The sequence below is a fragment of the Lithobates pipiens genome, unplaced genomic scaffold (genome assembly GCF_037356315.1).
Source record: "Lithobates pipiens isolate NorthernLeopardFrog02 unplaced genomic scaffold, aLitPip1_a1.2 Scaffold_8, whole genome shotgun sequence".
NCBI classification, from domain to species: domain Eukaryota; kingdom Metazoa; phylum Chordata; class Amphibia; order Anura; family Ranidae; genus Lithobates; species Lithobates pipiens.
The window spans coordinates 575037883-575048488 of record NW_027507903.1 but is presented as its reverse complement, the minus strand read 5'-3'; the positions used below and the strand labels follow the sequence as shown (position 1 = coordinate 575048488).

Genomic DNA, 10606 nt, shown 5'->3' with positions numbered 1-10606 from the left:
CAGCATAACTGCACCCAATCTCTTCCCCATCACAAAAGCTGACTACTGCCTACCCCTGGTCTAAACAAGTGGTTAAAGTGTTCCTTAATACAAGAAAAAAGTATATTATAGCTTACTAGTTCTTAGATGTGGTGACTACATTAGTTTCCTATTTTCAGGCTTTTTATTTTCATCTGATGAGTAACGCATTTCCAGTCCCAGGGTGACAACGCTCATTCACTGCTCAGTATCTATGGAGAAGCAGCATTGCTGACCCCAGGACAGGACTACAGAACTCCATCCCCTTTTCTCCTCTGAGTTACTACAACACATGACATTTTTTTTATTTCGTTTTTTTATTTAGTTTTTTATTGTGTGCACCAGACAGGGCAAAACATATCCAGCAATGGAAAATTGTACAGTAAGAATAGGCTGTTACACAAACCAATAAGAAAGTAGCAACATCTATTAGGAACATAGTGAATAGGATGATGTCAATATAGCAACAACTCACATTAAACTGAATGAAGATGCAACAGTGTAAAACATTAATATCGCCCCGAATCAGGTGAACACAAACAAATTTTCCAATATGACAAAGAAAACATTACATCTCAGAAGTAGGAAGACAAGAAGGCAAGAGTAGGCAGTAAAAGAACCAGAGCAGGCTTAAGAGAGACAGATAGAAAATGAGAATGAAGACTTAGGGGAAGGGGATCGGGCGGGGTTGTTGAGAAAAAAAAATGGGGGGTAAAGCAAATGGGTAAGGACACATGCACAGTTACAGTAGTTCCACCGAGGGCGCCACAAAAGTGTTATAATCTGATGTTCCATCAGGTTAGTTTCATTCACCACAGCTATCCACTGACCGATTGAAGGGGGTTCTGAGCATTACCATTTTTATGGTATACATATTTTAGCGGCATTAAGAAGGTGGATCAAGAGGGACTTCTTATGTAGACGCCTCAAAATCGGAGTAAGTTGAAGTAAGCACTGCGCTGGATAATCTGCAAGTGAAATGTCTGTCAGTCTAAAAACCAGTTGCCAAATAGCGTACCAGAAGACAAGGGAGCATGTCCAAAATACGTGTAGTAGTGAACCATCAGGTTGTTGACATCGCCAGCAGGTGGAGGGAACTGAAGGGTAAATCTTATGTAAGAGCGTGGGTCCTCTATACCAGCGGGTCAGGACCTAAAACCCCACCTCCTGGAACCTACTCGCAATTGAGGAGCAGTGTGCAAAATACAAAATACGTTCTCTAGGATCTTTTGAGAAGGCCGGACTCAGGTTGTTTTCCCACTTCTGTACATAGGGAGGTATAAAGCCGTCCTGGGGTTCAATCAGCATCACGTACATTAATGACAGGAGATGACGGAGAGGAGCAGAATCTAGTTAGAGTCTCTCAGAAGCAGACACGGAGTAACTTAGAGGGCACAAAATGCAAGAAGATGAGAAAGCGTCTAATCTATGTTGCTCGCCACCTGTCTAGAGGGGGCGACAGCATTGCCTGAATTTCCTCAATAGTGCACCATCGACCCTCAAGAAGAAAGTCTTGGAATCTATACCCGTCGCTCAAGAGAAATTCTCTAAACCTCCTCCCCAACAGACTGGAAGGAAACTCCTGGGCACCAATAACTGGTGACAAAGGTGAGGGGGTGTGAGAAACCGTCGTGACACAACCCGTCTTAGCTACTACCGACAAAGTAGTCCCAATCAAAGGGTGGGATTTTAGGGGCGTTGGCAAGTGGAAAGAATGACAGGGCCTGTTCCACTCCTACCCACGCCTTCTCTGAAAAATGCTTGGTCCAGTCTAGGGCACCGGTTAAATGGACCATGTAGTAATATTTAAACGGGTCAGGAAACCCTATGCCCCCCTGGTCTTTTGATAAGGTCAGGATACACAAAAATGTCTTTATTTCATTTGTATACCTTAAAAATGAATAATCACCCTTTATATGTTTTCTAGAATAGTTTATTCCATGTAGAAGCTTATTGACTGAGAACAATGTTATTGAGTATAAAGAGATGTTTTTTTCATGGTTTATTGGAAATGTTTGTGATGATGTGAAGATCTTTTAATACAAATAATACAATAGAATTGTGGAGATCATTGTGGTCGAGATGGTGGCTGTTACAGACTCTTGCCGTTCTCCTCTGTTGACTTTTGATTCTGTTACTGAAAGGAGAAAGAAAGTGAAATGTCAGTCATATGCCATATTCCCTAAGGGTGAATCCATAGCTGTGCGTTAGCATGTGGAAAAAGACACCTTTTTCCCCACACAATACCACAACATAAGGCACACTTATACTGCAAATGCAGTTCAGTTTGTCACTAGTAATGTGCTTGTTAACCCAACATTCCATATTCCTGAAATGAGTGTGCTGTACCATGTACATGTGTTAAAAGGAATGCTGTTCTCTTCTGCATTGCTTCATTTGTGTGAAATAACTGGTGACCTAGCCAATCCTCCTGCTTTACTATTGCAAACTGACCATGCTAGGGATGCGAGCATATCAATCCCAGTGTAGTCAGTTTTCTGGTTGTGTTGGGAGCTCAGCCTGCCTGTCCTCTAATGGCCAAGACTTGTGCTGACACGCCCCCCCCCCCCCCCCCCCCCAACAGCTCTTTACTGGGAAGATCAGTGTATTGCTGTTTCTAAATAAATGTTTTGCCTTGCATTTCTACTGAATAGGTTGCTTTAACAGGTAAGTGGTCATGTATACTTTAGATCTGAACTCTGAAAGGCAAACCAACTCATATACTGTACAACAAATCTAAATGCACCTGTGGTATAGTGCATTACAGTACACAACTGCAAATATGGTGTGCATTGTAGTGTGCCGCATTATCAGAAATTGGCCAGGTGTGTTTTTATATGCACTTAGGTGTGTTATAGTTATGCCGCGTACACACGATCGGATTATCCGGCGGACTTGCAGTTATAATCAGGGGTTGTAGTAGGTGCAGTTATAATCAGGGGTCATAGTAGTTGCAGTTATAATCAGGGGCTGTAGTAGGTGCAGTTATAATTAGGGGTCGTAGTAGGTGCAGTTATAATCAGGGGTCGTAGTAGGTGCAGTTATAATCAGGGGTCGTAGTAGGTGCAGTTATAATTAGGGGTTGTAGTAGGTGCAGTTATAATCAGGGGTTGCAGTAGGTGCAGTTATAGTTAGGAGTTTCAGTACAGTGCTTTAACACTGGCACGGCGCGCTTGCAGGACAGTAAAAAAAAAGTCCTGCAAGCAACATCTTTGCAGCCCTGTAGGAGCGGTGTATACACTGCTCCTAAAGTGCCCCTGCCCACTGAAAGCTTGTTTTAACCCTTTTTCTGCTACTAGCGGGGGATAAAAGCACCCTGCTAGCGTCCGAATAGCGCTGCTAGAATGACAGTAAAGTGACGCTAAAAAGAGCGGTACTTTACCACCGTCAATGCCTCTGTGTGAAAGCACCCTAAGGCCGCGTACACACGACCGGACTTTCCAGCAGACTAAGGCCGCGTACACACGGGCGGACTGTTCGCCCAACTTAGTCCGCTGAACAGTGTTTCAGCGGACAGTCCGCTCGTGTGTGGGCTTCAGCGGACTGTTTCAGCGGACAGTCTGACAAACAAAGTCTTACGGAATTTCCGTAAGACAGTCCGTTCAAACTTGGTTTTGTCCGTCCAAACTTGGTTTCAGCGGACAGTCCGCTCGTGTGTAGGCAAGTTGGACGGACTAAGTATCGCGCATGCTCAGAAAGGGTTTACACGGCCGAAGGTTGCATTGCAGTGTATAGGACGTCGTTTTTCTAGTCCCGTTGTACGTGCTGTAGACGTCATCGCGCACGCTTTCAGCGGACTGTTCGTTCATCGTGTGTGGTCAAGTCCGTTCATGCAAATTTTGAGCGGACTGTTTGTCGGATTGTTTGACGAACTTAGTTGGGCGAACAGTCCGCCCGTGTGTACGCGGCCTTAGTCCGACGGTCTTCCCGAAAGACTTTTTCCGATGGACTTCCGAACGAATGGACTTGGCCACACACGAATGGACTAAGTCCATTCGTAAGTCCGTTCATTTTTAACGTGATGACGTAAGACGGGACTAAAAAAGGAAGTTCAATAGCCAGTAGCCAATAGCTGCCCTTGCGTGGTATTTGGTCAGTCGAACCAGCATACAGACAAATGGTTTTCCCAATAGGAATTGAATCCGTCGGACAGATTTGAAACATGTTCTATTTCTAGGACCGTCTGATTTTTTTAATGAAAAACGATCGGATTAGCCCACACACCATCAGATTGTTAGACGGACTGATTCCGTTGGACCTAGTCCGGTCGTGTGTACGCGACATTAGAGTTTCAATTTGTATCCAATCAGGCAGGCCCTTGCACTACATGGTTTTGGTAAATCTGAAGACAAAAATCTGCAGAAAATCTTATCATGTGTATGGGGCTTAAGAGTCTCCCAGTGCAAGGTTTTTTGACAGGCAGTAGACTAAGGATGAGCCGAACACCCCCGGTTCAGTTCGCACCAGAACCTGCGAACAGACCTAAACTTCGTGTGAACTTTAGAACCCTATTAAAGTCTATGGGACTCGAATGTACAAAATCTAAAGTGCTAATTTTAAAGGCTAATATGCAAGTTACTGTCCTAAAAAGTGTTTGGGGACCTGGGTCCTGCCCCAGGGGAAATATATCAATGCAAAAAAAGTTTTAAAAACTGACTTTTTTCGGGAGCAGTGATTTTAATAATGATTAGTGAAACAATAAAAGTGTAATATTCCTTTAAATTTCGTACCTGGGGGGTGTCTATAGTATGCCTGTGAAGGGGCGCATGTTTCCCATGCTTAGAACTGTCCCTGCACAAAGTGTCATTTCTGCAGAAAAAAAAGTCATTTAAAATCACTCGCGGCTATAATGAATTGTCGGCTCCCGTATTACAGAGAGCACTCATTGAAAGTCATTAATAAAAAAAAAAAAAAAAAAAGGTCTGGTATGGATATTAAGGGGAACCCCGTGTCAAATTTGAAAAAAATTGACGTGGGGGTCCCCCTAAAAATCCATACCAGACCCTTTATCTGAGCACGCAACCTGGCAGGCCGCAGGAAAAGAGGGGGGGACGAGAGAGCGCCCCCCCTCCTGAACCGTACCAAGCCACATGCCCTCAACATTGGGAGGATGCTTTGGGGTCCCACATCCCCACAACCCTGGCCGGTGGTTGTGGGGGTCTGCAGGCGGGGGGCTTATCAGAATCTGGAAGACCCCTTTAAAAAGGGGACCCCCAGATCCCCCCCCCCCCTGTTTGAAATGGTAAGGGCCTACCATTTCACAAAGAAAGTGTAAAAAATAGTTAAATAAGACAAACACACTTTTGAAAAATTCCTTTATTAAAAATAAAAAAAATAAAAAAAAAGATTCCAGCGGTGGTAATCCACTCTTGCTATCCAGCGATGGATGATCATCTCTCTGGGGTCCAGCGATGGCTGATCTGATCCAGTGATGGGTGATTTCTCAGTCCAGCGCAGTCCATCCATGCATCCTCTGTCTCCACTGTCGGAGACAGTGCGGGGATCCCGGCGGCCTGGCGTTTCTTATATGAGGAGGGTGGGGCCACCCGTCACCTGACCCCGCCCCCTCTGACGCTAGTGGGGAAGCCGGGCTTCCCCAATGACGTATGGGTGACCCCGCCCCCTCTGATGTAACGGAAAACTGACCCCCGGAGAGATGATCATCCGTCACTGGATAGCAAGAGTGGATTACCACCGCTGGAATCTTTTTTACATTTTTTTTATTTTTAATAAAGGAATTTTTCAAAAGTGTGTTTGTCTTATTTAACAATTTTTTTACACTTTCTTTGTGAAATGATAGGGGTACCCCCTTACCATTTCAAACAGGGTGGGGGTCGGGATCTGGGGGTACCCTTGTTAAAGGGGGCTTCCAGATTCTGATAAGCCTCCCGCCCGCAGACCCCCACAACCACCGGCCAGGGTTGTGGGGATGAAGCCCTTGTCCCCATGAACATGGGGACATGGTGCTTTGGTGGGGACCCCAAAGCATCCTCCCAATGTTGAGGGCATGTGGCCTGGTACGGTTCAGGGGGGGGCGCTCTCTCGTCCCCCCTTTTTTCCTTCGGCCTGCCAGGTTGCGTGCTCGGATAAAGGGTCTGGTATGGATTTTTAGGGACCCCCACGTCAATTTTTTTTAAAATTTGACGCAGGGTTCCCCTTAATATCTATACCAGACCTGAAGGGCCTGGTAATTGAATTTGGGGGAACCCCACGCTTTTTTTTTTTTTATCAATGACTTTCAATGAGTGTTCTTTGTATTACCAGAGCCGACAATTCATTATAGCCGTGAGTGATTTTAAATGACTTTTATTTCTGCAGAAATGACACTTTGTGCAGGGACAGTTCTAAGCACCAGAAACATGCGCCCCTTCACAGGCATACTATACACACCTCTCAGATACGAAATTTAAAGGAATATTACACTTTTATTGTTTCACTTTAATCATTATTAAAATCACTGCTCCCGAAAAAAGGCAGTTTTTAAAACTTTTTTTTGCATTGATCCATGTCCCCTGGGGCATGACCCGGGTCCCCAAACACTTTTTAGGACAGTAACTTGCATATTGGCCTTTAAAATGAGCACTTTAGATTTCTCCCATAGACTTGTACGGGGTGTTCCACGGCTTTTCAAATTTGCCGCGAACACCCCAAATTGTTCACTGTTCAGGCGAACAGGCAATGTTCGAGTCGAACATGAGTTCGACTTGAACTCAAAGCTCATCCCTACAGTAGACAATCAAATGGAAATGAAATGGAAAGTGGATTGGGCCTTTAAAGCCCAACTGAACCTTTGGTTTAATACAGCTAAATACATTCCAGGTGCATCAAAACGAAAAGTGTTCAATGTTTTACAGTTTGTTTCTTTTATAAAGTAGCCATGGCCTAAGTAGAAAAGCCTTTTCCCTGCCAGCAGCTGAAGAGTGTCTTCCTTTGTCTCTGTGCAGAAGCAGTGGTCAGGCCTATAGCTCTTCAATCAACAGAACTTATACTCGCACTGATTGGAGAGCTCTGGCTCTGACTCACTACAGGGCGTGTCAGACCTCTGTAGAGAGTTCACTGTTTCTACAAAAGATTAAAGAACCCCTAGTAGTGGACTTTTTAGGCACGTACAACAAGTATCAAATATATAAAGTATAAAGAAAAGTTTATTGAAAATAGTATAAAAAAAAGCTGTAGATGCATAACCAAACTAGTGAAGTATATACACAACAGACTCTAATGCTTAAAACACCCTACACGTTTCGGAGAATCTGCGTCTCCTTCTTCAGGGGTAGGTATAGAGCACAGAGTAATTCTATTTAAAAAAAAAGAATAGAATGGTATATGTTAGAGGAGTACAAAACATGATAGTACATATATTATATGCATATTTATATTTTTATATATGCACTTACATATATTCAAAGAAGTATGTTGAATAAGCATTCCATGAGACTTATAGCTAAAAACAGTCAAGCAGGATGGATATAGCCGATGGTTACTTTATTTTCAAAACACTCCCAGTGTAATCGTCTTGAACAGGTAGGGCCAAAAACGTGCTCTATACCTACCCCTGAAGAAGGAGACGCAGATTATCCAAAACGCGTAGGGCAGGGGTCTCAAACTGGTGGCCCTCCAGCTGTTGCGAAACTACAAGTCCCATGAGGCATTGCAGGGCTGATAGTTACAAACATGACTCCCACAAGCAGAGGCATTATGGGATTTGTAGTTTGGCAACAGCTGGAGGGCCGCCAGTTTGAGACCCCTGGCGTAGGGTGTTTTAAGCATTAGAGTCTGTTGTGTATACACTTCACTAGTTTGGTTATGCATTCCATGTTTTATACAGCTTTTTTTATATTATTTTCAATAAACTTTCTTTATACTTTATATATTTGATACTTGTTGTACGTGCCTAAAAAGTCCACTACTAGGGGTTCTTTAACCTTTGGTTCAGAATTTAGGATGTGGCACACAATATAGCAAAACTATTGCCATCCATACATATCTTACTGCTTCTACAAAGGGTGCTGCTCTGCAGCATGCTGGCAGGGGACAGGCTTTTCTACTCAGGCTGTGGCTGTTTTTATCTACTTCCAGACCGCCCGCCGCCCTTGTACGTTGGCTGTTTGAAGTGGAATACTGTTCTGCTGCCATAACCCCAGTATCCTCTTCAACTGCGGACGGTCTTCTTTCAGATAAAAGTGGTCTCCACGGCGGATTCACTATGGGATAACATTAATCATTGGCGGGAGAGGTGCCCCACTCCCGCCACACTTCAGCCCTCTTCACCGCTTACCGGAGCCGTCGGTAGCAGAAAATCGCGTCCTTTTCCCCTATGAGGCTGGATGCCGAGTGAGGGAAAGATGGCCCCCACTCGGCTCCAAACCATTGGATGATGGTAGCGACGTCAAGCGTTACTTCTACCCAATGGTCTTAAAAAGGAAATATATATATATTTTTTAATTGCATGTAAGTGTAAATGTGAGATCTGAGGTCTTTTTGATCCCAGATCTCACATTTAAGAGGTCATGTTTTTTTTTTTTTTTTTTTACAAGGGATGTTTACAATCCTTGTATAAGGAATAAAAGTGACCCCAATTTGTTTTGAAAGGGACAGTGTAAAAAAAAAAAAGTTAAATAAATAAGATTTTTTTTTTTAAAGTGCCCCATCCCGCAGAGCTCACGCGCAAAAGTGAACGCATACGTAAATCGTGCCACCATATGAAAAAGGTATTCCAACAACATATGTGCGATATCGCTGCGATTCCCCATCCTCTGTAACCCAACACTGGTAACCTATAGAAATATTTAAATGTCGCCTATGGAGATTTTTAAGGGTCAAAGTTTTCCACCATTCCACGAGCGGGTGCAATTTTAAAGCGTGACATGTTGGCCATCAATTTACTCGGCGTAACATTATATTTCACAATATATAAAAAAAAATTGGGCTAACTTTAATGTTGTCTTATTTTTTAAATCAAAAATGTGTATTTTCTCCCCAAAAAATTGCACTTGTAAGACCGCTGCCCGCCATTTTAAATTCTTGGGTGTCTGAAAAAAGTAAAAAAAAAAAAATGCATATATATATATATATATATATATATATATATAATTCTAAGTAATTTTCTAAAAAATAGGCTCGGTCTTATACTAGTTAAAGAAAAAGAACTGTTAGCCCTTGTACACACAGTTCCGACGGATTTTGTCCGAAACTGGTGTTGCATACACACGGTCGGACAAAGTTGTCAGAAAATCCGATTGTTCGGAATGTGATGACATTCGTTCGTTACGATGGGACTACGTTCAGGCTAGTAGCCAATACCTTTGGTCTCGTAATTTGATCTGAGCATGCGTGGCATTTTGTCCGATTGGAATTCTCTACAAACGATTGGAAAAAGTCCGATCGGATCATGTTGTCGGAAAATTTTATATCCAGCTCTCAAACTTTGTTGGTCGGACATTTCGACAGAGAAAGTCAGATGGAGCGCACACACGGTCGGATTATCCGACAACACGGTCCGATCGGACATTTTCCGTCGGAATTTCCGACCGTGTGTACAAGGGCTAAGACTTTGCACACCTTTTGTTTTTAACCACTTGCCGCCCGCCCTATAGGCAATTGACGGCTGCAAAGTGGTTTCATAATCCTGACCGGACGTCATATGACGTGATCAGGATTATGAGCCGCTGCGCGCCCCCGGGGGCGCGCATCGCGGCGATCGTTGTTGCGGGGTGTCAGTCTGACACCGGGCAACTACGATCTCGGTAAAGAGTCTCCGACGGAGACTCTTTACCACGTGATCAGCCATGTCCAATCACGGCTGATCACAGTGTAAATGGGAAGAGCCGGTGATCGGCTTTCCCTCACTCGCGTCTGTCAGACGCGAGTAGAGGAGAGTTGATCGGATGCTCCTCTGACAGGGGGGGTCTGTGCTGATCGATTATCAGCACAGACCCCCCGAGGATGCCCACACTGGACCACCAGGGACGCCACCAGACCACCAGGGAAAAGGTAATCCTCCCTAGACCACCAGGGATGCCAGTCAGCACAATGGATGCCAATCAGTGCCCATAATGGATGCCAATCAGTGCCCACAATGGGCATCACTGATTGGCATGCATTATTGTTTGGCACTGATTGGCATCCATTACTATAGTATAACACCAATGCCGCCTATGAGTGCCCACCTGTGCCGCCTATGAGTGCCCACCTGTGCCGCCTATCAGTGCCCACCTGTGCCGCCTATCAGTGCCCACCCATGCCCATCTGTTCCGCCTATCCATGCCCATCTGTGCCGCCCATCTGTGCCGCCCATCCATGCCAATTCGTGCCAGCTATCAGTGCCAATTTGTGCCACCTATCAGTGTCCGTCCGTGTCGCCCATCCATGTCGCCCATCCGTGTCGCCCATCAGTGCCGCCCATCAGTGCCGCCTATCAGTGCCGCCTATCAGTGCCACATATCAGTGTCCATCAATGCCACCTCATCAGTGCCACTTCATTGGTGCCACATTGGTGCCCATCAGTGCCACCTTATCAGTGCCCATCAGTGTAGCCCCATCAGTGCCCATCAGTGAAGGAGAAAACTTACTTATTTACAAAGTTTTGAAA

At 44.6% G+C, this 10606-nt stretch overlaps 1 protein-coding gene across 2 annotated transcripts in view; it reads right to left on the bottom strand.

Moving 5' to 3' along the window:
* Window positions 1-316: 316 nt before the first annotated feature.
* The window catches only part of LOC143961064 (intercellular adhesion molecule 5-like), an 89810-nt gene continuing 79520 nt past the window's right edge, over window positions 317-10606 (bottom strand). For both annotated transcript variants that reach the window (XM_077470206.1, XM_077470205.1), the window contains one exon: window positions 317-2155. In XM_077470206.1, coding sequence (XP_077326332.1) covers window positions 2055-2155 — 101 coding nt within the window. In that variant the 3' untranslated portion in view covers window positions 317-2054. The remainder of the gene's footprint in view (window positions 2156-10606) is intronic.